Source organism: Haemaphysalis longicornis, unplaced genomic scaffold, assembly GCF_048455015.1.
Source record: "Haemaphysalis longicornis isolate Haplotype H1 unplaced genomic scaffold, Haemaphysalis longicornis Haplotype H1 scaffold_9, whole genome shotgun sequence".
Taxonomy (NCBI): domain Eukaryota; kingdom Metazoa; phylum Arthropoda; class Arachnida; order Ixodida; family Ixodidae; genus Haemaphysalis; species Haemaphysalis longicornis.
The window spans coordinates 164,690,598-164,718,168 of record NW_027526460.1 but is presented as its reverse complement, the minus strand read 5'-3'; the positions used below and the strand labels follow the sequence as shown (position 1 = coordinate 164,718,168).

At 49.1% G+C, this 27,571-nt stretch overlaps 1 protein-coding gene across 1 annotated transcript; it reads left to right on the top strand.

The window, feature by feature from the left end:
* The first annotated feature begins 4,509 nt into the window (after positions 1-4,509).
* LOC144153545 (NADH-cytochrome b5 reductase 3-like) lies at positions 4,510-20,496 on the top strand. The gene is made up of 4 exons (XM_077685171.1): positions 4,510-4,749; positions 10,352-10,651; positions 11,833-12,098; positions 20,259-20,496. Exons 1-4 carry the CDS (start codon positions 4,510-4,512, stop codon positions 20,470-20,472), a joined length of 1,020 nt encoding a protein of 339 aa, XP_077541297.1. The 3' UTR covers positions 20,473-20,496.
* The last annotated feature ends 7,075 nt before the right edge of the window (positions 20,497-27,571 follow it).

Here is a 27,571-nt window from a genome sequence, read left to right as displayed (position 1 = left end):
TAATGACTCCCTTGACTATGTTGTCCGGAGCTGCGTGATATGCGTATACTTCGAACACTTGCGTGCCGAGGGTGATGTTTCGGATGTCCGCGTAGCGCACTGCTCTTTCGTCGTTTGGTGTGCTTACGACGACGATGTTCTGGGCTACGTTGGGACAGGCGGTGTCTTCCGTGATGACAGCTTGTGGTTCCATGCCCGCCGCGAGCGCAATAGCTTCGTTCTTCCGACGATGAGTCCGCCGCGAGGACGGATCACTATCTTGTATTCGTCGCGGGCCGCGTTACGTGGCATACGGACGGCCTTGTCGATGGCGGCGTTGACTGTCCGGGCAAACTGGGCCCGTGTGGGGGCGGTAGGTGGCCTACCTTGACCGGCATGGCTTGCTGGGGACGAGTGCTGACGTGGCTCTGCGGCGTTAGTGTGTGATCGCTTGCCACGCCGTGTCGCGAGGATCCAGCCGGCCTGGGCGTTCGGGGTATTCTCGACCTCGTCGGTTCCTTGGACAGTAATCGTCATTAGCCCGCCTCTGATGTCCAGCTCGGGGCCGGATTCTGGGGCGGGGTCGTGTCCATCGCAGCGAGCGCGGTAGTGGCCGTGGTCGTCATCGCCGCCGATGTGGGGCGAGCGGCGGGGGCTCGGGGGCCCGGAGTAGAGATGTCAGGAGCTCCGCAGGTGGGATGCAGCCGGCAGCTGAAAGCAGCTGCGGCGCGAGGCGAGGCCGATGCTGTTCCTCGCTGTGGCGTTAGGGTTAGCCCTCCGTTGGCGGTCGTGAATTTTGCAATAGACAGGGCGACTCGCCTGTTGGGTGGATCACGACGAAAGTGGTATCAGGAGAATCCGTGCATCGTACCGGTTCGATTGGCGGCGAAATCAGGTGGGCAGGAAGTGCCCATCCGCGGGCGGCGAAGCGAGAAGCGGGAGCCGAAACGAAGCGCGTGTGGCTGTGTCGGCCCCCTAGCGGCGAACAACGGAGCAAGACAACCCCCGGCTAATAAATGCATTCGCATTTAAAAGAACATTCCGTCATATCTGTTGCCCTCCATGTGCAACCAGGAAATTGTCTGTGCAGTTGTTCCACTCCCTGCCAGCAAGAACATGAACATCGCCTGCTATCACGCTCCAGATAGCGACAACTCGTTTACTTCCGAACTACAGCCATTGCTTCTTTTCTTAACATCTCGCTTCCCACGGGCCAATCCGATAGTAACCGGCGATTTCAACTTTCCTTATATCAACTGGAGCAACTTAAATGCGCACTCCCGAGTTTCTAAAGATTTTCTCGGCGTGATTCTTACATTCAACCTAAGCCAAGCAGTCAACACACCAACCCGAGGCAACAATATCCTAGATCTTGCCTTTGTTTCCAATCCCGAACTAACCAAGTCCCCAACATGCCTACCAGGTCTGAGTGAACACTGTGTAGTATCATTGAATCTCTGTATTTCCATTCCAACTGCCCAACCGTCACTCAAATACATACGCGAGTACAACAAAGCTGACTATACCGCAATCAACTCCGAGCTCGAATCCATCCTCCAGCTCTTACAGCTGGATGCATCTCTAAGGACAGCCGGTGAAAACTGGATGCTCTTCAAGAATAAGCACCTATCGTTGGTCGACGCACATGTGCCCCTTGTCAAAATTCGTGCGGATGCCAACAACCCGTCGTTTACACACTCCCTCAGGAAGCTGCTACAGAAAAAAAAACGCCTTTTTCGAGCAGCCAAACAATCGCAACTACCTTCAGAATGGGAAAAATATTCCGAGTGCCAACGCGAATGCATTAATCAGTTAAACCAAGCGAAGAAGACGTGTTACCACCATTACCTACAAAACATTCTCGAAACCAACCCCCCAAAAGTTTGGAAAATTCTACAACCAAAAAGCAACTCTACCCATAACATCTCCCTCTGCTACCCAGATGGGTCGCATGTTCCACTTAAGCAGCGCGCCGACGTCATGAACCAGTATTTCTCTTCCGTTTTTACCCGCGAACACGACCTCGATAGTTCCGCTCCTTCCGGCTATAATTTTTCTCAAATGCCTCCCGTCACCATTACTCCCGCAGGCATAAAGTGAATCGATAGTTTAAAGGTGTCAAGTGCTCCAGGATGCGATAACATAACTAGCAAGATAATCAATGTCACCAAAATAACCTCTAGCAAGATTTTGCACGTAATCTTTGCCCATCGATAGCTACCAGTGCACTTCCGAACGACTGGACACTTAACAGAATAGTTCCGGTTTACAAATCAGGCAACCACTCCGGTCCTTGGAACTTCCGCCCTATTTCGCTAACATGCATCGCGTGTAAATTACTAGAACACGTAATATATTCTCAAATTGAGCGTCACTTTCCAAAACAACACGAATTCCGGCCCGGGCTTTCATGTGAAACCAAGCTTTTTGAGTTCACTACTGACCTTCACCTTAGCCTTGACTCTTCAGTTCAAACTCACGTAATTTACATGGACTTTTCTGAAGCTTTCGATCGCGTTCCCCATCAGCGCCTACTAGCAAAATGTTCTATCCTTAACCTTGATTCCTTAGTACTATCATGGATTCGCGCTTTTATTAATAACCTCTCCCAGTTCACTGTAATCGGATGCCACCACTAAGCCTTAACCAAATTTATCTCCAGAGTTCCTCAGGGCTCGGTACTAACTCCCCTACTCTTACTAATTTTCATAAAAGACTTGCCTAACAGAATTTCATCGTCCATTCGCCTCTTCGCGGACGACTGCGCTTTGTACCGCCGGATAGAATGCAACAGCGATGCAGAAGTGCTTCAATATGACCTTAATGAAATAGAAAAGTGGTGCTGGAAAAATTTTATGAAGCTAAACATTTACAAGTGCAAGCTCAAGCAAATAACACGAAAACGTTCCAGTGTAACCAATGCATATACGTTAAGCTCTCTCACCCTCTCTTCGACAGAATCATACCGTTATCTTGGAGTACTCTTCACAAAAAACCTATCATAATCGGACCACATCAAAAAACTTGCTCCTGATGCAACGAAATCCATCGGCTTCATCAGAAGATCTCTTGCTTCATGTCCTTCATCTACCAGGCAACTCGCCTACGAAACGTTCGTCAGGAGCAAACTAGAATATGCATCATCCATCTGGAACCCTCACCTAGCGTACTTAATCAACACCTAGAAACTGTGCAGCGCCGCGCCGCTCGCTTTATCGCTTCCAAATATAGCCCTCACCACCGTATCAGCAACATCAAACCATCCCTTGGAATCCCCGCATACGCCGCGAGATCGCTCGACTTCGTCTCTTCCATTCGCTTTTCTTTAATTCCCCAGACCTCCACAGCACACTCCTGGTCCCCCAAACCTGTCGTCGCGACGCCTTTTTAACTCCCACAGTGTTCAGCAGTTACATGGCACCACTCATTCCGTTAACAAATCTTTCTTACCAGCTGGGATTGAGGCTTAGAATGCCCTACCCGATGCAATTGTAAATGAGCGCGATTCACAGAAATTCCGGCAGCAATTAACCAATTTTTGTGCACTACATCAGACCTATTCTCTTTTCTTCGTTTTGCAATCGCTTATAGAACCAACACTATGTACCTAATTCAGTGCAATGCTTACCTTCAATCTTTGTGTGTACAAAAATTACCGCTTAACAAGTGGAAATACGCCCTTTGTATGTTTATGTGTCCATACCACCTAAAATGTAAAAAATGTGCTTTTGTGCTTCTATGTGTCAATCCTGTGTGTTTTATAACCATGGTTTATGAACTTCCTTGTTGATCTTGCCCCGCCCCCCTTATGTAACACCCCGAAAAGAGAAAAATAGATGATTATGATGATGATGATACAGAACCGCTTCACGCCAGCCACAGGAAACTGTGATAGTGAGGAGGCAGTGGCGTGAAATGCGGCCTGCAAATCATTCACGCCAACAGACGAAGAAGCAGAAGACGCAATGTGGCTATAAAGAAGAGCTTGATTAGTACCGTAAGGAAGAGTCGTAATGACTTGGGAGCGCGCACCCAGAGTCCAGAGGAATTACCGTATCCGGGTTACACTCTTTGCCGGCTCGGAATGGCGGTTTCATGATGCTACTCTGGCTGGAGTAAAAATAGCCCCGTTTAAAACACCGGGTGATCGTGACGATGAAGATACTCCTTGAAATAAAGGCGGCGTACCATAATATCACCTGTTGTTCCGAAAAGACATTCTGTTGTTTGGCCAATCGCAGAAAAGGAAATGCACCAGTTTCTTAGCGTTTCCATTGCCGCGAACAGCAACCACGCTTCTTCTGGCGTTAAAAAAAACGACAATACCGAAGTTCCCACGCGGCGCCCCATTCTTAGTCCATTCAAATGCACCCGCCCACTGTTTCCAGCTGCCATCACAGTCAACCAATTCATTCGAAGTTCATAAAATTACGTCACAGTCGCTCATGCTGGGTTCGCACGCGCCGTACGAGGAAGAAGAAGATCGTGGCAACATCCCGCAGCAACGCCGAAGGGGCCGTCGCCTCAAGAATGCGCTTTCCGAGACTCCAGTTCCAGCGCCAACCCCTGCTGTTCGTGCTGGTGACCGCGGCGGCGGCCGCCGGCGCCCTGGCCGTGGCTGCCGTCTTTGCGCGCCGGCTGCGACAGTTCCTGGCCGGAAGGCCTCTGCTCACCGACCGCAGCGCCCTGTACACCGTGGTGCTCCAGAAGCGCCAGTCCCTCACACACAACGTGCGCCTCTTCCGCTTCGCCCTGCCCGGCCGCAAAATGGTATGCGCACTCGCTTTCGCAATGCTGCGGCCGTTTGTGGCCGTTTGTGGCCTGAACGTCCAACGAGACGAAAGATCCACCGAGACGGGGGGTCCAATCGGTCACGTGATCAGCGAGACGACAGATCCACCGAGATGAAAGATCTGCCCACACGAAAGGTTCAACAATGTGACAGCTTTTGTGTGCTCATTTGGATAAAGCGGATAGCGATGGTATTGAATCAGTTGTGTAAAATTTTACCCCATCAAAAGTAACGGACCGTTTTGACAAATTCGCCAGTCTTATGCATGCAGGACTCAGTTTTGCGTCTATGTAACCTGTTGCACGTGAGGGTATTGTCCCGCGACGTTCAGGTAAATTTTAGCAATATCGTTTATCACTAAAGCAGACAATACAGTTTTGTTTTCAGTACTGCAATCCGTCAGGGTCTCATCCGTTGGGTTTCTGACACACAGCGTGGTCGCATCACTAAACACACGTGAATATTGCAGTCAGAAAATTCTATAATTACCCGCGGGCCAGAAAAACAAGCTCCTCGCACATGTCATTTTTTTGAAACCAAAGTATGATCTACCCAACTAGTTGGCCGGCGCACTACGAAACGTGATTCGTCTTAAGTTGGACGGGAGAAAAGGTGCAGGCAAAAGCATCTCGAGAGATGGCGGAATACATAATTGAATCTGTGCAGCGTCGGCAACCATCCCTGTCCCTTTTTCGCTCCGTCGTTTCAAATAAGGCTGTTCATTATTGTACCGTTGTAGTGTATTACATAGGCGGAAGGCGAAAAGTGATCCGATGATGACAAACATTTATTGAATTGTTGAAATACAGTTGAAACTGGAAATTTCCCCGTAAAAGGTACTGCGAGGTTTTACGGACAGCCGTGGGAGAGGCAGAAGGTACTGCGGACCAATATATGACGCCTAATTGGTCCCGCATGCCGGTCAGTCATGCGGTACTTCTACAAGCTGTACAATCCCGTGAAAAATATATCATAGGGCATTCCTGTAGTATCGCGAAAAGGCAAGAACAACATTGTGCACACAGATCGTTGCAAACTATCCCAGAAAAACACCGCACCCGGGCACAAAACAAAGCAACGATTAATGGTTTATAGTTAAAGCGGCAATTCTCCGACAAAAAGATGTACATTCGTTTTTCACGAACGCATGTTTTCACTAAGAGCAATGATGTAGGCAGATTAAAGAAAAACTTCTTTGCGTCCCCCCGACCCCCACGAATATCTTATCACTAGTGACGACGCTGTTTAGTCAGAAAAAAAAAGATCGGAAATGTGCGGTTTTCCTGCTGACTTCCGCGCTAGCTCATCCAGCGCAAAAAAGTGTTTCCCGTATCTCGGTTCTGCGCTTTACAAGAAAAGTATTGCGTGATTTTTTTCCTAATACGTACATCAAATTTGCTGAATCTTCCCCCACTTTTTTGGCCTTATGTTCTTCCACCGTACCAGTTCCACGGGCAAATGCAGCGTACAGCTCCAGTGAAGCGAACTCAGCGAAGCGTCGTAAGCCAATATACGTACTACATGCGCACTAGTGTAGAGATACGTTGGCTTCGGTTTTTTAAAAACTAGCAAAATAAAACTACGTTTCTCCGATTACAAATGTTGTCGTGACGTAGTTTTAACGGAGGGAATGAAGTGCGAAGACCTGCCGGCGGCCGGCCTACTGACTGTCGGAGGGTCGGCGAGCCGCGCAGTAGGCGCAGCAAAGCTAAGCCTACGCAAGAGTAATCGTCATTCGAAACGTCATAGAAAATCGGCAAACAGGTTGCAGAGATTAGGAGAGCTCTTTCAAATGGATTTTTCCATTACATAAAGTCGTGTAAACGGAACCAGAATGGTGGCAACCTGGCCTAGAGATTCCAGACCTCAATTTGCGCAAGTAATTCCGCCATGCTTACAAGTCACTTTACTGTCTCTTCAAGGTAATTCTGCTTCTATACACAAGGTGATGTGTATAGAATGTGTGCACCATTTTTCTCGTAACATCTAAAAGAACTAAAGCTCAGAGGAGCCTGGTGTTTCGTGCACGAGGCGAAATTTTCCGACCAACGAGAGGATAACAGCTTCGCTGAAGATAATAAATTTTATTCACTGTCGAAGCCCGGGACTGGTAACGCACATGCGGACCTTACCTAGGCTTAAATGACCGGGCCTGGGCCCGGTCTGGGCTTGAGACGACGGACGTGGGCCGGGCATGGGCCAGGCCCGGGTTAGGTGTTACGGGCCGGGGTCGGGCTCTGGCTTCATAAAGTGGGCCGGGCGTAAATTCAGGCCAGTGCAAAGCTCTGGTACATCGTCCCTCGCGGGGGTGTCAGCCACTACGGCAACAGGTGTTCGGTCACGTGGCTCCCTTTTGAAGCGGCTGCACGCGCTCGCTCCTCTCATCCTCAGCTGCTCTCCGCCGGGAGCCGCTTTCCCGACGGGGTTATAGTGGCTCTAGGCGGGGTAACTAAGTGGCCTCAATTCGCGCCCGCTCCGCAGAGGGGGAGGACAACCGCGTCGTCTGCTAGCGCGACCGCCTTTTTCTTGCATCCGCTGGACGCGTGGCGCTCGTTTGCTGCGTGACGCGCCTTGATAGTGCTGGTCTCGCTACCAGTGTGGGCTCAATTTGCCTTTACTTTTGATATATATTCCTTTTCTAGGGTAGATGAACAGAAGAGTAACGTTTCGGAGAAGGATTCTCTATTTTGAGATGATTAGCGAAGGTATGGTGAATGCCTTTCTTTTTTACGATAGGTGACACGTCGAGCAACTTCTCGCCGTCATTGTCATACCGGCGCCTGAACTTGCTGTCGTTGCGTTTACATATACACATAGCAGAAATTAGGCGAAGTACACGAAGGAGAGGAACTGCTACATATTTAGTACGAATGTCCGGCAGGCTTACGGCCACTTAAACTATTATGCGGCACTTTCCTGGCGGCAAAGATTGCCTGGCGGCAAACTGTATCATGCATGCACTGTGGAATCTAAACTTGATTGATTGATTGATGATGTTTAACGCGCCTACGCTACATTGGCGATGAGGCGCGCCGAAGGGGAGGGCTCTGGATTAATTTTAACCACTTTAACATGCGCCGAAATCTCGAACACACGGGCTTTTTGTATTTTCGTCTCCATCAGAAAAGCGGCCGCCGCGGCCGAGAATCGAAGCAGCATCTTTTGGCTGCAATCTAAACATAGAGGCTTACACGGAAGTAGGAATAATCATTTATTACCTTGAACCAAAAATACATTATGTACCAAATCATGATCAACATACTCCACTGCTGTTACAAATACATTATGTACAAAATGATACAAGCACACTTAACTGCAGTTATAATACAGGTACTGATGATTACGCTCGAATGTTTTCGAACTTGCTTTTTGAGGTTTTTAATTGCGTTCTTAGCATGTGTGTGATGTTCATGAAGTACGGTGTATAGTCTTTCCAGGTCTGCCAACTGCTTTTTTCAACTCAGCGCAATCCCTTTGTGTCTCACTAGCTGTGACAGTTTCATTTGCCGAGTTTGGAATTCCGACATTCAAAGCTTCGACACCTGGGCTGTTGAGTTGGAGGTTTTCCGATGACGCCTGTTGTGATACCGTGTGAGTTGACCCGGGGAGCTTTTCGGCTGTCTCTGATGATGCGTGAGGTTCTTCAGTGGGGTTGTTCCCCTCTTCATTGGTGGGTGTGGGCTCAGGCTGCGTTCTGTCTTTGGGTGGCTTTCGCTGCTTTGGAGCAACAGGAAGCAGAAAGGTATGCAAACCAATGATCAAATTAAGCAGTAAGTTCAGGGAAAGTGCGGTAATCAAGGTAGCGGGAAATCAAGACAAAGAACAAAGCGGAAACATTGCATGGCGAGCGTCTCAGCATTTACACTTGTAATAATTAACCAGGTCAAGCGATTGCGCCTTTTCCAGCGGAAATGGATTAAGTGGATACGTGAGGTGAAGGTTGTTGCGTGGGCAGATCGACATTACAATTGAATAGGGGGAAATTACTCCCGATAAGAGCAGGAGAAGCTGCATCGGCACATATACGTACTTACATGCATGCATGCATAACGGGTTAAAGTCAAAATAAGTGAAGCATGCCATACCCATGGCTCAAATGCCACTGGAACGTTTCCCAGCGGCAACCACCGATTTGTTAAGTAATGTACGCACTTATACGAAAACACGCAGTGAATCAAATGGTAAATGCCTACCTCTGATTGGGAAAGGCGTTGGCACATCATCTGGATTCAGCTTCAGCTTCATCCTGTTTTGTTCAAAACAGGATCCTTCAAAGTGAGCCTGCACGATAAATGGTCAATATGGGTGCTTTTTTCTCCCGAGAAGAAAGAATAAATTGCGTGAAATCAAGCAAATCGAACAAACTGGCATCCATCCGTATCGGCTCACATCCGCACATGATTCACAAAATAGAGGTGTAATTGACACATTTCTTTTCACCCCCCCCCCCCGCACTATTTTTATGGCATAATAAGCGAGAATAAATGTCTTAAATATCATACTTTTACGCACAACAACATTTATAACAGACTTTAAGTTGAGACAATGCGGAGAAACACGAGCATAACGCGTCGCATGCTGTTTTACGCTTCGGGATATATCATTCACACTGCCAAAAATGGGCTTTTGGTGAAAGCGTGATGCACCGGGATGACGCTTCGGGTGTGAGAAAGGTCCCACACCTTCTTACAACGAGCGCCTTAGTTCGTGATACAAAGTGCAATGACTGAAGATGCAAAGCACCACACGTGTTATATCGGCCCCCGATTAAGAGGCCACGTCCGTTTGCATCAATCAAATATAAAAAAGGCCGCAAAAGCATGAAGAAACCTCCAACATAATCACACAAAACCGTACGTCTGGTATCTAGAAACAGCCACACAGACAAGCTGACAATAGTCCCAAATGGATTTGGCACTGCTGAGAAGCCGGGTACTTACACTGCATATGCAGGAGTGGTTCGTCGGCTGCTACTTGTCCCGCTTGATCTTCAGCTACCACAGAAGCCGCCTTTTTTTGGTCTCTAGGAAACGAAAATATCCTCCAGACATTTTTAGTGCTATTAGAACACTGGGGAACGCAGCATCCTGACACTCTGCAAAGAGACTTTGGGAAGGGCGCCGCTTTTCGCGCGCCTAGCGTGGAAGACGGCGGGGGCGGGATGCAAGAAAATGGCGGCTGCGCCTTCCCAGAACCGGTCTTGGCGGTGGCGACCCCTTCCAACAGTGGCGCCACCCTCAGCGGAGCGGGCGCGCATCGATGCACCCTAGGGGTGGCAGGTGTTCGCTCACCTCGTCATTTGTGTAAACCCAGCTGCATGAATTTCTCGTTTTGCGAGAAGAGGCGCATAGGGAGTTTGGACGATCAGGAAAATTGTTGAGAATCCTTGGAACTGGGTTGAATGGTTCTTGCCATGGAGAAAGAGCATTCGTGCTGTAGGGCAGAAAGGTCTTCGTACGCGTGCGGAAAGCTGCTTTCAAACTCACTGTCGGCTCTAACCTAGTGCGACAATGAAATCGCCAGAGACAAAAAGTTGTAATACCTCACTGCCGCAAGGTCGCAGTTGAAAATGCACCCTAACATCGCAATTCTATTGCGCACAAAGGACATGGTGTTCTGGCTTTGGATCATGGCACAGCCAATGCTATCTCCCTCGCTGTCTGGCCGCAGTGGCTGGGCCTGCGCCCCTGCCAGCACGTCTACCTGCACGCGAGGATCGGTGGCCGGGCCGTACTGCGCCCCTACACGCCGGTCAGCCCATGCGACCAGCGCGGCAGCTTCGACCTCATGATCAAGGTGTACGGCCCGTCGGCGTCCTTCCCCAGCGGAGGGCTCATGTCCACGCACCTGGACAGCCTCAAGCCGGGAGACAGCATTCAGGTGCGACGACACTGACTCTCCACAACCAACATACGCAGCAGTTATTATCACTCGAGCCTGTTTTTTCTGTCTGTTTATTGGTTTGCGCCTCCATCAGAAAAGTGACCGCCGCGGCCGGGAATCGAAACCACGTTTTCGTGCTCACTAGCACAACGCCTTAGCCATTTAGTCACTGCGGCGGATAAAATTGCAGAAGAAATAACGTAGAAAGCTCACTTTTTGCATGAGCGTATATAACATAAAGAAACGTCTTCTACACTCCAACAAACACGAAATCATCTCTTTCCAGCAAGCAACTACTACAAGTATACTCTGCAACTGCAACCCCACGCCGCGCAAAAAAGGATACTGACCCGTGATGGGCAGGCACTATTTCAAGACATCATCATCCTGAAAGAAGAACAGGTTCATGCACCCCTTTTCTGTAAAAGATATGAACATACTGTGTAATTCGTCCGAAATGCTCGCAGCGCTCGAGTCGCGGTACCATGAAGTTCGGTATAACTGCTCCACTACACCTCCTCCGATTAAGTGCAATGTTGGCGCCTCATAGCTTCACTTGTTCACCTTTTATTGTATTGTACAAAAAGCTCGTCGTGCTTTACCATGAGCCGCTGGCAACATCGCAAGAAAATAAAATAAACAAAAACGGAAAGACAGACGTCGCTGTTATCGAACCGAAATGTGGCCTCCGTCAGAAGTTGAACCATAACATGACGCAGGCTCGCATTTCGCGTGGTCGGGCGGCAGTGTCGCGCGCACTGCTTGCATGTCCGCTTGTCACGTTCAGGGACATAACTCCACATTACCGGCTGCAGAAAAAGAAACCCACCCTAGCCTCACCCTCACCCATCTAGGGAAGAAGAAACTACCTTATGGCTCATACATAACCGCTACTTCGCACACCCCACACGTCTTCATTCCAGGCACCCGAATCGCCAGGACACTAAGTGCACCAGAGTAGGCACTCTGCCATATCATCGGGGTGTGCGATTGTAGCTCTGAGCACCCTCCACCTCTCCCGCCGACTTGCAAATTGGAGCAATGAAAGAGCCCTGTTGCCCTTGTACGCAGGGCACAGGCGGTGTGTATTGCATACGGTCTCCAGTTAAAGGGAGAACGGCTCCCCTGCCGCCGTTTAAAGTGCTCGGTAAAAGCATTCTCTTTCTCCGCCTGTCCAGGTGCAGGGACCGAAGGGCCCCTTCACGTACTGCGGCCGTGGCCAGTTCGTGCTCCGGAGCGGCCGCCGTCCCCGGACGGCCACGCAGCTGGGCCTGGTGGCCGCCGGCACGGGAGTGACGCCCATGCTGCAGCTGCTGCGCTTCGTGCTCGCCGATGCTCGCGACAACACCTGCATCGTCTTGGTCGACGTCAACTCCAGCGAGGACGACATCATCGCCCATGCAGAGTTGGAGAATATCGCCCGGGAATTCAACGACCATTTCAGGTACGCCTGCCAGCAGCGTCTAGCGCAGGCACAACGTCGAACCTGCGCCTGACGTATACACGCGAACTGAATTACTGTTCAGTGCCGGATGTCCAATATGGACCGGCGTAGACATCCAGTGACTTCTCGTTCAGTGTCTATTGCCAAATTGCCTAAAATTGGGGAAATGAATGTCTCAGAAAGCTGTCTCTAATCAGTAGTTCTAAAACATGTGAGAATATCTTCTCCAGCTCCCTACCGAGAGATCAACTACTGCTGGTCGAAAGGGCCAGTCGAATCAAGACGGCGCGTGGATTCCTGAAAAAAGGAACCACTCTCTCTCTATCTCTCTCTGTCTCTCTCTCTCTCCCTCCCTCTCTCTCTCTCTTTCTTTCTCAAAAATAAGATTCCGAAACTGTTCATAAATCCTTTTGGAAAATTCACATACGGAGGCCGTGAAAACGGAGAATGCATTTCTTAGGCTTAAAGAACGTGTTGCGATTTTTCGGCCCTCCATGTAAGGCTTACTCAAATAAATATCGCTAGAAAAAACAGCTACTCCTCTTATCCGAATTCACGTCTTAAACTTTAGGACTAAAGATTGGCTCCAAGTCGACGGGTTGTTTGGTTGGGTGTAGAAAAGATATTGCTCGCTGGTTGTGCAAAGAAGACATTGAGTAAGAGCATGGTATCAATGAGCAGACGTACTCACCTATCAACACATAAATAAGCGGGCGTAGTGTGAGGCTGAAAGAACTTCGGACCGAAATACCCACATCATGAAGTGAATAACGCCCAATATATTGATTGTAAGCAGCTTAATGGACAAAACTGGCTTCTAATTCTAGAAAAAAAAATGGCACAGCTTGCAGTAGTGGTAAAAGGGTGGAGAAACAGCAGAGCTGGCGGGGGAGGAGGATGAAAAACTTTATTGTGAGCCTCGTGATGTGGGAGTGGTTCGCGTCTCTACTGGGGCCAGTTGGTTCATTCTGAACTTAAACAACAGCGCAAATGACAAGGACCAGGAAAGAAGCACAGAAAAGCGCTGCGGTTCCTTAGTCCAAGGGACCATGGGATGAACGTGCTGTCTCAGCCCTGGCCACCAGGAGTTGCTCTGCAGCCAAGCTGGCGCTGGTCGTCAGGTTCTCCCAAAGCTGAGGGAGGGGAAGGGAAGCGAGGGAAGCGGGTAAAGGTTAGAGGGGTAGTTGTGTGCGCACACCAAGGTCATGTGTATGAGGGCACACGGGCTAGGGCAGAATGTACCTGTGGCAGGGTATCGGGTGGGGTACATCCGATGTAGCCAAGTTGGGTTGGGAAATGTGTTTGTTGGACGCCTCCGCAGCATTGCTTCTTCGGCTTTAGTAAGCTGCGGGTGAGGAGCAGGAAAATGTTGTCTCGATGTGCGGTAATGATTGGTGATGTCTTGAAATGTGAGCAAGGGAACGAGACTCGGTGCTTCCTCAGAGGCCTGGGACTACCACTTTAAATTACCACTTCATGTCTACCACTTTAAATTATCTTCGCTGGTTTTAATGACAACGGTTTCCCCGTCACCCTTAACGCTGGGATACCTCGATACGTGTGCTTTGAAGAGAAAGGCGCTTACGTACGAGATCGACTACCGTGTGGCCATGGAAACGTTGTGGCAGTTTACAGTTTCCTTCTGTAATCGTTGGCTTTGTGCCTTCGGTTTTGGTGAGCGACACTGTGACAGCATGAAGCCTGAGAGCTGAAGCGGAGCTCCCACGTTTGTAGTGGCTATGCTATCGAAAGTTATTCAACCACCAAACAGCCCAAGCTACCCTCCCCTTCTTTTTTTGGCACCGGCGTGGAATAAAGGCTGGCACCGGTAGTCGGGAAATGTGGCAGCGTTAACATCAGCCCATGTTTTTTAATGCTTAGGTATTCTTTACGGAGCACCTAAAAATCGCCTAATATGCCTTGTGAAGACAGTAAAGACGCGCGACTAGTTGCCTCGGCCGCCTCAGCCCGAGTTCTCCAGTAAAGACGCATTTCCGACACGCTAGAAGCAGCTAGAATCTGGAGAGGGGTGCATGGAATGGCAAAATTAAACAGCAGAATCATCCAGCCTCCGTTTAACGACGACGCGAAGCTTTCTTTGTGGGAAGTCGATTGGAAAATTGTCAGTCAAAGACGCTCCGATTAAAAAACCCCACTGCGTGCTGGTCAAAGCTTAACTAGTCAAAGTTTAAATCCAAAGCTCGTCAAAGCTGGTCAAAGCGCAACTAGTCAACGTTTAAGTCTAGAAGGCAACCGAAGAAACCCACACGAGAAAGCTTTGCGATAAACCATCGTCGTCGTTAGACGGAGGAGTGCATGATTTTTTAAGCATTATTTCAAACCGACCTCAGCATTCAGTTGTGAATATACGGGTTTTCGGCACCCTCCCGTCTCTCGTCGTTCAGCCACGCAGGAATTAGTTCTTGGAAAAAAAAAACATTAACCAACTAGCCTGCAACCAATGAAATTGTTGTAAATGGATGCTTTTCCACGAGAAGCAATAACGTTCTGCTATCATGCGGTATTTATTCTGTAAATGATTCCCGATGACTGTAGTAAGCGTATTTCGGTGAAATTAGACGCATTTCTATCGTAGGTAATGAAGTTACAGAAACGCCGTCCATCACAATTTCTGTTTTGAGATAAATCGTAGAAGGCACCCCCCAACTTTGTATTTCGCTTGTGTGCTCCGCCGTTTCGTCATCAACTGCCAAAGGCCAGCGCCGCAGCATTCCTGGATCGTTTGCATACACCGGCTTTGTAGGAGCATTTAGCTGCAATAAATTCATCCATACGCCAAACTGCGTGCACGCATGAAAAAAATCGCTCGAAGGAACGGACTTTTACTTCCAGCTTGACTTCCAGCATGCGCATCGAGTGTCGTCTGCTATTTGTAATTACTGAGAATGGGCGTAAATCACATACATGGCATGCCTCGTAAAGGTCGCCTCCACGCTCCAGATTTACCGATCTGAAAAAAGTCCTTGTGGGTATGTACGCTTTGCAAGCCGCTCCGCAACGGAACAACTGAAAGCCACGCGCAACAACGCTGCGCTGACCGCCACCGGCATTCCACTGACGAGCGGTTCGCCACGGACGGCGCTGTTCGCTGATGCGACGGTGGTGCATGTCAACTGTTTTTTGCTCTGTTTTTTGCCATACAACGGCCGCCCGGTCCCTATAGGCAGAAATCTTTTCTGAAGGGCTGTCTCTTATACATCTGTACTTCGAGAAAAACCTGCGAGGGAACGGGTGAAAAGCAAGTAGTGATAGTAGTTTCATTTCTCCTTCAAAGTACGTGTATACACACTTTCCACCGTGTGATTACAATTCGGTAGTTAGTTCGCCCTTCAGCCTGTTTGGTCTGTTTTGCATCTGTGTGTTTGACGGTCGCCTACAGTAGTGTCAGTAAACGCCTGCACTATTTGGGGCCAAACGGGGGCGCACTTAAAAAGCTATAGTTAACGACAACACACGGCGGCATGGCACGATTACGTTGACGGACTAAATGTCTCTTCTGTTCTTTTGTTGCAATTTTTCGAAGTGGTTATGACACACCCTTGTATCACAATCGAAGGGAAACCGGCACACAGCCGTAATAGGGCTTGGGAGACCTCACTCAAGCCACTAAAGAACGCCTGGGTCGAGGCAGCGAAAAGAATCTGAGCGAGTTCTCAAGTTCCCTGTCGGGCGTGGTGCAGTCATATTTCGCTTGAGTACTTCGTCGACAGCCTATCGAAGTGCACGATGCGCTAAAAAAAAAAAAAAGCCCACAACGCTGCAGGAAACATTGGGAGCGCCCTCTGCTTATGAAACGAGGTTGTCGCTTCCGAGGACATTTTAATGCGCCTATTTTCATTCTCTATATAGATATTGGTTGTTTTTACTGACAACGCTTGTGACACTGCGGGTAATAAACGTGAGAGATATATACTGTGAGCGATTTATACGTGCCGGCAGGACAGAAGGCACGAACCATGTTGTATGAGGCGGAGGTTTAAAGGGACGCGGAAGTGAATTTGTCAAAAACCTGTTTCGGTTTGTATTTCATAGACGGGCTCAAATAAACACGCTTTTCATCATTTATTCGGTCGATAAAGCATTAGTTAATTTATAAAGTCTAAAAAAATATCGTGCGACATTTGCGGCAGCCACAAAGACTAACATCAGTGACAGGTGTCGAGTTGCACTGTGGTGGGACGATGTAAAAGATCAAATTTCAAACCAGTTTTGATCTCAGTTCTGTAAAACAACATGCTTGGCACCCGACGTTATCGTTGGCTGAATTTTAGACATCTCAGGAGTCGGTATACCGTGCCTCTGCCATGTTGACAGCTGTAGAATGCATCACACAACCCTGCCAGCACCGCTTAGAATCGTAACGTTCACTAGCCGAGGCGTATGCAGTAGCTGAACGCCCTTCGCACCATGGGAGACGCTCAACTGCGAGGCACTTTACCCCCACCTTTGGGCTTTCTTGGCTCGTCCCTTGCATGATAGGAGAGGGCGAAACAATGCACACAATGTACACAATGCACAATGCACAATCACGCCACTCAGCCGTATCCACAATCCTTTCAGAACAGAAATATATATCGTATTTCTTGTTTCTTTTTTTAGTTTGAGCATTATCGACCCCCTAGATGACTAGTTCTTGAATAACGCCTGTGCAGTAAGCGTCCCCCAAATTCCCACGAATATGTTATCTCTAGCGAGAGCATTCCTCAGGTAGAAACAGCGATCGCAAATGTGTGGTAGTGGTGCTGACCGCTGTGCTATTTCCCCCAGCGCAAAAAGTGCTTCCCACACACCTTGGTTCTACGCTTTACGGTAAACGTTCCTATGTTAGCTTCGAACTGGCCGTAGATTTTCTACTAGCGAACCAGTCAGCGAAGCTCCGCTTTTGCGCTTGTGTGGAGATACAGTCGACAAACCAACAAAATAGAGAGCACACTCTTCCAAGTACAAATCATGTCGTGGCTTAGTGTCAATTGAGTCAAATAATTGAGAAGACCCCCTGGCGGCCGGCCGACTGACCATGTATGAGGGTCAGCGAGCTACGCAATAGTGCAGTTAAGCCAAGCCATCTCGCGTGAGCGTCACACAAAACATCATAGGAAATCGGCAAGAAAGATTCAGAAAGGACGACGGCACTTGAGAATTGATTTCAAAACTCGCGCCAGCGCCCCTAGACTGCAGACTAAAATTCCCGTGCATGGCACTCGGTTGGGGTTCTGCTTTTCAGAGTCTGGTCAGCATGGCGCAGTGCACCACTGCCGCCTTTTTTTCTTCTTGCAGCAATACTAACCGAGTCTCTATCATTTGTACAAAAGCACCTTTTCTCCTCACTCTAATCTACAATCTCATGCCAGCGGTTCACCAGTTTAGGTACAGTAGGCATAAATAAATCCAACGCAAACCACAACCACGTTTGACTTCTCGTGGCGATGCATCACTTTCCCAATCAATAGTCCAAAGTTATTCAGTCCTGTGCGTAGTTATGTAGTAAAGTTAACCTTGAACATAAGTCCTCGTGGAGCACAATGCCAAGTATGACTACAACCCAGCAGCCACAGGTACAAGCCAGCAGCGTGCCTCTATAGACAGCTCATTTTGACGGCGAATTTCGCAACAATAAAATTTTCAACATAGTTCTCTTGCCCAAATGGTATCCATGAGAAATGTTTTCAAACCTTTGCGCTTGGTGACTGGGTTAAGCGTTCCTTAGTAGAGTTCCAATTCTTGCGCGTTAGACACCAAAGCTTGTCAAACCAACCCATAGCTGCGTAAAGTGATTTGCCCGAAATTCTCTTTGAATATACACCAACATGAATTATTCAACGTTAAACCCATTTAGAGTCTAAGTGCAATGTGCGAGCCCGGATTTCGCCATTTTTCGGCTGAAGGGGTTGGGGGGGGGGGGGGGGGGTGTCGAGAACTGGGCTAGTTGGTATACATTCATGTTTAACCAGCGCAAATTAAACTGGACCGACACAACACGAGCTCATGGGGGGGAGGGTGGGGGGCCGAATTCACCCTCTTGTATTATTACTACAGGCGGAACCTTTGGCAACATGGTTTCTTTTGTTGAGCCCCTATCAAGCCTATTCGACCTATATCCATGAGCTGAGGGAAGTAATAAACTTTCAGCAAAACTTTACTGTGCCTATCAGCGCCTGATTTGGGTTTAGTTCCTATAGGGGCTTTTGAGCGCCTAGAAACGCCACTATGTGTGCCATACATTCAGTTTGTGGGTTTTCGCGTCCACGTTCCGCTTAACCTGTTTTCGGTTCGGAAGCCCGCAACCCACCACTTGTCTCACGCTGTTTGCGAGGAGGATCCACGTGCCGTGCCAAACACGCCATGACACGAACAGCTGTGCTCGAGCTTCCGCCACCTCGTCCTGAGGTTACCCCGAACAACTGAACTAGGCCGCCAGAAGGCCAACGTCGCCGCGGGGAGACAGCATAAGCTTTTCGTACGATGTTATTCTGTCGCGGTTTATCCGGGTATCAATGGCGAAAACCTTTGACGACATGCCCTGTCCATTGCTAACGCAATACAAAACAAGCAAAGAAGGGAATGAACGTGACACAACAGGGCACGTGCTGCCCAAGGTCAAAGATGACGACCAAAGTTTCAAGGCGACGTCACCAATACGACCACTACCAGCAGCCGATCACGGGTACATCGCTAGTCGGCAAGACGCAGCACGTATAGTACGAAGAAGGAATGAGACAAAGGAAAGAGAACGCGGTTCTCAGCACCTCTTCAATCTTTTCGCAACAACCCTCTGCCACGCCGAGTGGCTTTCCAAGTCGCTTACAATCTAGCTTCAAGGGTTACTTGAAAATAACCTGGCATGCTCTCTAATATTGTTAATAGATATGAAGAGCACAGCTGCTTAGTGTTCTTGTTCACAATAGCTTCGCTGGGCATCCAGTTCTGCTGGACAGGATGACTGAATGTTTTGTCGGGAATGATTGCACGTTACTGCGCAATCCATGGTATTCATCAATATTGTCTGATTGTATCCCTGAGATTCATCGGTGTTGTCATCTGTTGGTGTCGGTGTCGCCAAAGCCTGTTGTTACCCCCCGGGAACACGGCTAAAGTGTGTAAGACGTTTACAATATTCACTGCTTTGCAGCAGACAAGAGCGTCGCAGCCCAAACTACTCAACACCACACTACACTAGAGCATAATTTGGCACATTTGTGAGCTTAGTTAACATTCTCAGCAGAAGGCATTCAGAAGCGGAAAACTCGGCCACCAGTCTAAATCGGAATGCTGAGCTCATTTCAAAGGTGCCCGCCGCCATCCCTGAGGAACCGGCTGGTGACAGCGCCATGTCCCGGAGATATCAATATGTCCAGGACATATCAATATGACCCGGACATATTAGGTAAAGTTCCCAGATAACACGTGGTAAAAGACTTGAGACGATTCTGGGCGGCAAACATTTATATTGTCACGGGACGTGGCGGGCTGTCGCCATGGCCCACCATCAACGACGAGGAAGCTGCGCGAGGGAGCAGTAAGCGCGGACACCCTTATGGCCGCTTGGGAATAGATCGCCTCATCTTGTACATAAATGGCTTCATCAGCACAGATGGATCGTGTCGTCTGCTCCCCTTCCACGTTACAATATTCCAGATGCAATTAAATCATGGAACATGTACAAGCACACTGCGCCAACTTAAATGGACGTTGAGTGTTCTTTATTTTCCTCACAAATATCGACTGAAAGGAGGCCCAACTTCATGCCGTCAAGCGCTGTCGTGGCTTGCGCTTTTAAGCCATTCTTTTAGGGCCAAATCACCTAAATTTGACGAAAAAATGTTCAGTGGCGAATCTGGCTCGAGCATTTCGACGAAGAAAATAAAGTTACTTTCCCATAGCAGAAGATTTGTCCGCTGTTGCCATTGCTTGTGAAGGATTTCTCCTAACATACGCTGCCGAAGTGAATACCAATTTGGCCTATATATGTCGAAACTGGAGTGTCTGACGCCCATACATGCCTAATCACACTTTTTAGTGCCTGTTATCGGCGCCTAAAACCGTGATTTTTCGTGCCTAAAGTTCCGGTCTCTACTTATGACGCTCTATGCGTGCGTTCACGTTTGCGCCTTCTTCCCCTTGTCTTCACTCTCGGCGCAGGATCTGGCACGTGCTGAGCAAGATGCCGGCGTCTGATGCGCCAGCCAACTTCATCCAGGGCCGGCTGACCGCTGGCATTCTCGCCGAGCACCTGCCGCCGCCCAGCCCGAGCACGCTGGTGCTGTGCTGCGGACCGCCGCTCTTCATCAGCGATGTCTGTCGGCCGGCCCTCGCGCACATCGGCCACAAGGCCGAACAAGTGCTCTTCTTCTGAACACTGCAATAGCCGACAAGCTCACGCGCCTTCGAAATACAAACCTACTAGCGTGTATCGAGAGTCCTCGTAAACTGTTATTCTTCCTGGTTTTGTGTGCTGCCGCTGCTTTAGCTGCTGCTGCTGCACGCTCTCCGGGTACGTCGCTTGGCCCGCTTGCACAAACAAACGTTCTCATTGGAAGTCTTATTCACAGTGCAGTCTTATTCACGCACGTCGATGAGTCCGCAAATAAGTTTCGGACAAATGGGCTTGATCTAAATCACATAGGGACAGCGGGTACCTAGATGAGCACGAGAGAGGCCCCCAGGGAAAAGCGGGGAATACGCCGCAAAACTGCTTGTTACAGTCGCCGGCATTGGGAAAGCGTTTATTTCGGACCATGACTGGATATAAATTCAAGAAGTGCTGGCTATCGGGCGGTGTATTTGGGCCTTGTAACAATACGTTACAATGATCCGCCATGCTTGGTAGGCCAAATGACGCGGCCGGGCGACCTATAAACGAAGCCATAAACAAAGATCGTCTGCTGCGAAGCGTGCCATGGGCCTGAGAAAACCACTGCGGTGACGCGAAAAGCATCCACGTTGTCTCACGTTGTCGCAGCACGACTCGTGCTTTTCTTCTCACCGTGAATTACAGTGCAACCCTGGTGCTACGTCCCCCGGAGTTACGACGACCAGCTTCTTACGACGGATCACCGTGGTCCCGGAAAACTACCCGCAGAAACGGTGCATTAAAAACCCCGATGATATGACGCTCAGGTGCACACGGCACGCTTTATACGACGGATCGACTGGTGCGGATAAACCGGAGCTTTTGCGATATTTTACACCGCTTCGCCGCCCGTCCTGACCTTCTTTATTCTTAATCCCTGTTTGACGCTGCGTGATGTGCAAAGGTCCGCCGGCGGGTCATACCACTTACTGAATAGACGGAAGCAAGCATGTGGATACTCCTGACGGGAGTTAACCTACGACGGCCCCACGCGGCAGCAGTACGCCGACGCGCCCACCGCGAGAAATCGAAGATCAGGTGGCAGATGGACCGTGAATTCGAAGCTCCTGTTAAGCCGCCGACGAACGCAGAAACACATACGACGCAGCCCCACAGCGATGACCGGACAGCCGCTTTTCTTCCTTTCACGACGCTCTTTCCCCTATATCTCTGCTCTCTGCTTATCAAAAGCCGCGATGTCACTCCGCTCTTTTCTTTGCTAGAGTGCCTCGATTCACGCGTGTTTGCCGCAATGGCGGAGCAAAATACACGAGGCGATGGCGGAGACACGTACCCTTGGCATTGCCCTTTTGGGTCCCTCGCTGGCCGCCGCCGCAAGTTATTGTAGCAAGACGGCGCTATAATTTCCGCCTTAACATGGTTTACTCGCGAAGGTTGAATTATGTTATCTATTTCTCGTTGCTGAGTCTTGTGGGAAACGGAAACCGCTATGTGTTGAGCACTATGACCCAATAGCAATGGCATGGGACCCTGCAGCTCGTCTAGCCTGCTGTTGACGGAACACCAGCTTGACTGGGCGATTTCCCCGGACCTGCGCCGTGAAACCCTTCGCTGCGCGGCGAGGCCGTCCTTGCTCTATAAGAAGCGACGGATTCATAGCGGCCGGCACTTGGGCAGCAGCGGCGGCACGGACCGGTCAACTCACGGATCATCCTGTATTTTTATAGGTGCGTAGTCACCTGAACGGCACAATTTTGTACAATATGTCTACCGCACTGCTGCTCAGCAATGAGCGACCGAATATGCAATGAGTGTGGTGTGCCAATCGGGCCTGACGGCTCTTATCTGGCATGCAATTAATGGTTTTGCGCGTACCATCTGGGGAATTGCCGTGTCAGATAAAGTCTTTAGGTCGCGAAGTGACTCATGCCGAAAGCAGCGGCGTTGTCTCTTGTGCCGAGGCGTGAAACAAACCAAAAAAAATTACGCCCACCTCCCCTCCCGGGAACCCTGGTGTGTTGAGACACTGAGGGGGGTTCAAGCGCAAGCGGAGAGCAACCGTCGACCGAAAGGCCACCGGAGAGCGGCACACCGGTTATATGCGCAGCGCGCCCGAAGGAGAGGAGACTGCGGAGAGAGAGAGTACTGCGCATGCGTAGCACCGCGCGCAGCGCCGCCCACCGGTGGAGTGAGAGCGCGCTGGGCCACACAACCGCAGATGTTGAGAGAGAGTGTTCGCTCTCGCCTGGGCACGCGCCGGCGCCAGTGCGTCTGCCGCGGCTAAGACGCAACACAATCCAACACAATCCACTTTAATCCAATCCAATCCAAATCTAATCCAAGCCAAGCCAATCCAATCGAATCCAATCCAATGCCCCTCGCGAGAGAGTTCGCTATCGGAGAGGAGAGGGGGTGAGCAGAGGAGAGTGCGGACGCCGCCGCCGACGACGCCGACGGACGCACGCAGGAAGGACAGGGCCGCCGACAAGAGATGCTCTCAGCGTCGCATCTAAACCACTGTAGGCTACGACAGTATCACAGCGATCGCGGCTTTGACTGAGAAAGTGAAAAGCTTTTCTGAAACAGTCACTGCCATCGAAAGCAGCATGCAGTTGCTGTGCAACAAATACGACACGGTGATAGCAGATATGACGAACCAGCAGAAGCAAATGGCTGACATTAAGCGCCGAGTTGAGCGAATGGAAACAGGCCAAGGCAACGTAGAGACAAGCAACCTGAAAAAAGAGATGAATGAACGCGAGCGGCACAACCATAAACTGAATCTGGGGCTGCATGGCATATAAAAAAAGAGCATGAAAACCTTCTTGAGAAAGTCACTTCGGTTGCTGCATCGCTCAACGTTCCTGAACTCACTGAAAGTGACGTCACAGCCGTGCATCGGTTGCCCTCGAAGCCATATAAGACGCCAGGGGTTATCGTTCTCTTCACTCGACAAACCGTGAGAGACAACTGGCTTCAGAACAAAAAGGAACTATTGGAAGCTAAGTCGGACGTGTTCATTCAAGAAAATATGACGAAACAGGCACGAAACCTTCTATGGGAAACAAAGGAGTGGGCACAGGAAAAAGGCTTTCGTATTGCCTGGCATAGCTATGGCAAGGTTCTCGAGCGTCGATGCGAGGGAGAGCGCGCGGTGGTCGTCAGATCACGAAATGACCTGTCGGCTATCGCTTAGGCCATAGACCAGCGTTCTTCGCATCTTTCAGTAGCATGTACATTGCCCCTGATAAGCTTAGGCACCACTTAGGAAAGAAGTATCTCGCCGGATTAAAAGTTTTTCCCTTAAATGCGCAGTCAATACGGAACAAACAGGTATCTTTGGACTTATTCTTTAGTCAGATAGGATTTGATTTTGACATAATTATGCTGTTGGAGAGTTGGCTATCCAGTGAAGATCCAGTATTCTCGATGGCTGGATACAATAACTTCTTAATGAACCGCCCGTCTTGCCGTGGCGGCGGTATCGCCTTATTGGTAAAAAATTATTATCTCTGCCAGTTGTTGCATGATTTCAATGGTACAAATAATGATTTCGAAATTTTGTCCCTTTCATTAAGCACCTTGGTTATTTCGGTTGTATATCGGCCACCCACTGGAAACTAGAGTGCATTTTTCGCGTATTTGGAAACAGTTTTTCACAATTGCCTTAACAAGAAGCTCAACGTTCTTTGTGGTGTGAGATTTAAATATTGATATGTTATCAGAGTATCATCCAGCGAAAGAACTTGTGCATATGTCTCAAAGTTTTGGTCCTACTAATCCCATAGAAATGCCAACGAGGGTTACTGCACCTTATAGATCTTTTTCTTATGAGCTCAATTATCGCAAACGTAAGGCCTTTTCTTTTCAATATGTATAGAAACAATATTGTACAGGTTGACCCCCGTGTAAAATTCATCATCTATGCACATGACACGACCGTGCTTACTTCAAATGACGACTGCGACAAGTCAATCAACCAAGGAAATGAAATTTTGCGTAAATAATGGAATCAGCTTCCTGTAATGGCTTTTAAAGGGACCCTGCAACACTTGCCATCGACTACTAGTAATGTATTTTGGGATAAAGTCTATTGTCCCAGAAATCTCCTCCCGCAAGAATTATGAAAATCCGTTCACAATTAACGAAACTACGCGCGATGAGAAATCGCGCATAATCGTTCCCTCTCAACTCGACCGCCTACAACGCGACGAAAGCTGCGCGCTCTCTCCCGGAGAGGGGGGGCGGCTCGCAGCCTTCTCTTCGGCGGCCTTCGGTATACCACATGCCAGGTAGTTTTCTACTTTTCTCCGCAACGCGGAGGGGCCTATTTCCGGTCTGGTGCCACAAAAAAGCAGGCATGGGTGCCTGCTCGCAAGTGCGCGCTCGGACTGGTAGGGCGTTTTTGAAGCAATAAACGTTTGTAGGCAAGTTTTCCCGTTGAAAGGGAAGTATTGAGCTCATCACTCAAACTCCGCGCGCACTCAAAACACAAAAGAAACGGCAAAACTGTGCCTACAGGTTCAGGCATAGAAGAGGTTCGTACACAGCGATGACGACGACGGAAACGGGATAATCTAGCCGCGAAGTTGACCAGTGACAGCCGATGGGGAAGCCATGACCTATTTGACGTCCCTTAGGCCATGCCAGGGGTTGCATAATGAAGACAACTGAAGAGAGAGCGGTTGGTTATTCCGCGTCTTTCACATCGATTTGCGCGCTCACCGCTTCACGTGCACGTGTAATATTTGGCTCAGGTATTCCTGGCAGTGTAATCTAAATGTCGCGCAGGTTTACTTGCACTGCTCAAAGAGTGTTGCAGGGTCCCTTTAATTCTGAAAAAATGAAAGCCGTGGTATTCCGTGCAAAAGGCAAGCAAGCAAGTGCCAGCCGGAACCTATGCATAAGCAGTTCTCCAATTGAAATCGTAAAGAGCTTTAAAACATTAGGCGTGGTATTTTCTGACACTTTGCTTTGGGATACGCAATGCGATCCCGTTATGCACAAATTATCGCGAGTCGTGGGTTTACTGTACCGTAATAGTGACGTACTTACAGTTCGAATCAGGTTTATTATATACCATTCCCTATTTCTTTTTTATGTACAGTACTGTTTCTGAGTGTGTTCTGAGTGTGGGGCATGACAACGCAGACAAATATTGCATGGTTGACTAGGATGCAAATTAAATAATTAGGATATTGCTAACGTTCCACCTGATCATGAAGTAGACACGCTGATGAATAATTTTCGTTTAGTTGGTATAGGAAATCTCTACAGGTACCGTTTATGCAGAGCCTTGAACAAGGGGAAAAAAGCATTCCAGCCACCTATTCAGTCTGGGTAATTTAGTCATAAATAAACATGTCCAAACAACACGTCGCGCGGAGTATTGGAAGGTGGGTTTAAATAGAACTAATTATTAGATTGTCGCGACGGCGACAGAGAGGACACAGAAGAACCGCTGGCGTCGCGGGGAGGGTCCATTCTGGGTACGTGGCTCCGCTGGAACGTCCGGGTCACCAATGTCGCGACGGCGACAGAGAGATGCGAAGACACACGTCTGCACGCTACAGCGCCCTGGACACAAACTGGGGTCCCCGCTTTATTCCACGCTCGTGTCCAGCGCGCACCGCAAGCGCGTGGTCAGCACTCGCCACTCGTGGCTCAGGCCCAGCGTCATCGTTCCTGGAGCGTGCCCGTTTGCGGCAGCAGACGACGCAAGCTGCTGGGGCGCCGCCACGAGATGCAAGGCATCTCTTAGTCGACCCTCCACCGTCCGTCGGCGACCGGCGTCCGCACCTCCTCTGCTCGCCCCCCTCTCCACGCCAGCTATGATAATGCCGCTCTCCTCCACGCCTCTCGGCTCGTCTCGTGCCGGCTCAGGAAGACACCAGCAACACTGTCGCTCCAGGAGCCCTAACCAGCTATGATAACGCCGCTCGGCTCATCTCATGCCGGCTCAGGAAGACACCGGCAACACTCGCTCCAGGAGCCCTTAAAGGGGAAGCGTGCTCATCTCTTGCCGGCCCAGGAAGACACCGGAGACACTGTCGCTCCAGGAGCCATCTCATGTTCGGGGCTATGTACTCCCTTGTTGTGGCGCCATCCACATCCCCACTGCGCATGCCCGTCTCTCCTCCATTCTCCTCTCCTCCAGCTGTATAAAAGCAGGTTATAAAAGCGTTCCTCGGCGTTCAGTCTGCTCCGAGACACCGCCTGCGCCGGTTCTGCGCCGGTGTGGAACCTGCACGGAAACCCCCATGCTTTGCATCACCATATAGTTCCCTTCGGGGAGAAGGGGTAATTTTTAGATCAAATGTTACAAACAGTAATTCCAAAGAATTTAAACGACTTCCATGAGAAAGGTATTCCTTTCTACAAGTTTACTGCTAAGGAAATCTATTAATTGTTCTTGTAACTTTATGGGTGTTATTTTCTATATTGTGTGTGCAATTAGTTTTTTTATTTTTTCTTTGTTTGTTAAATGTTGTCGCTTACTATACTGTACTGTACTGTATTGTTCAAGATACCGAATGATCATGTGTGCTAATATGCATAATTATTTTGCTGTTGTAATACAATGTGAATTGTCAGGTTATTTCTCTTGTATTATTGCTTAGAAAAGTTTCCAACCTATTATCTTGTAAGATTTATCATCCCCTTACCGAGTGTTACCTGTGAAGCAGTAAAAAACCGCACATTCTTGGTATTCATTTGTTTCTGTATGGTGTCCTTGCAAACAGGGGGCGGGAGCTGGTCAAGCAGCCAAGAACAGCTTTTTCTTTCACCCCCTCATGTACTACTTGGAACATGAAATAAATATTATTATTATTATTATTAAAAAAATACTCGGCGTTGTATTTGACGAGCACCTTCGATGGATTGAACACTCTAATTACGTAGCCATAAGTTTGCCAAAAGCTGTAGGAGCCCCTTTTTTGGTGTCGTGGCATTCTCCCAGTTAACACAAAAAAGCAGATTTACGATTCACTATTGCCATCTCATATTACATATGGTCATCGTTTTTGCGGTACCGCATCACACACTAACATGAATACAATTGTAAGCCTGCAAAAGAAAGCGATTCGCATCGTTGCGGGCGAAAAGTACTGTGCTCATAGTATAATACTCTTCATTCGCT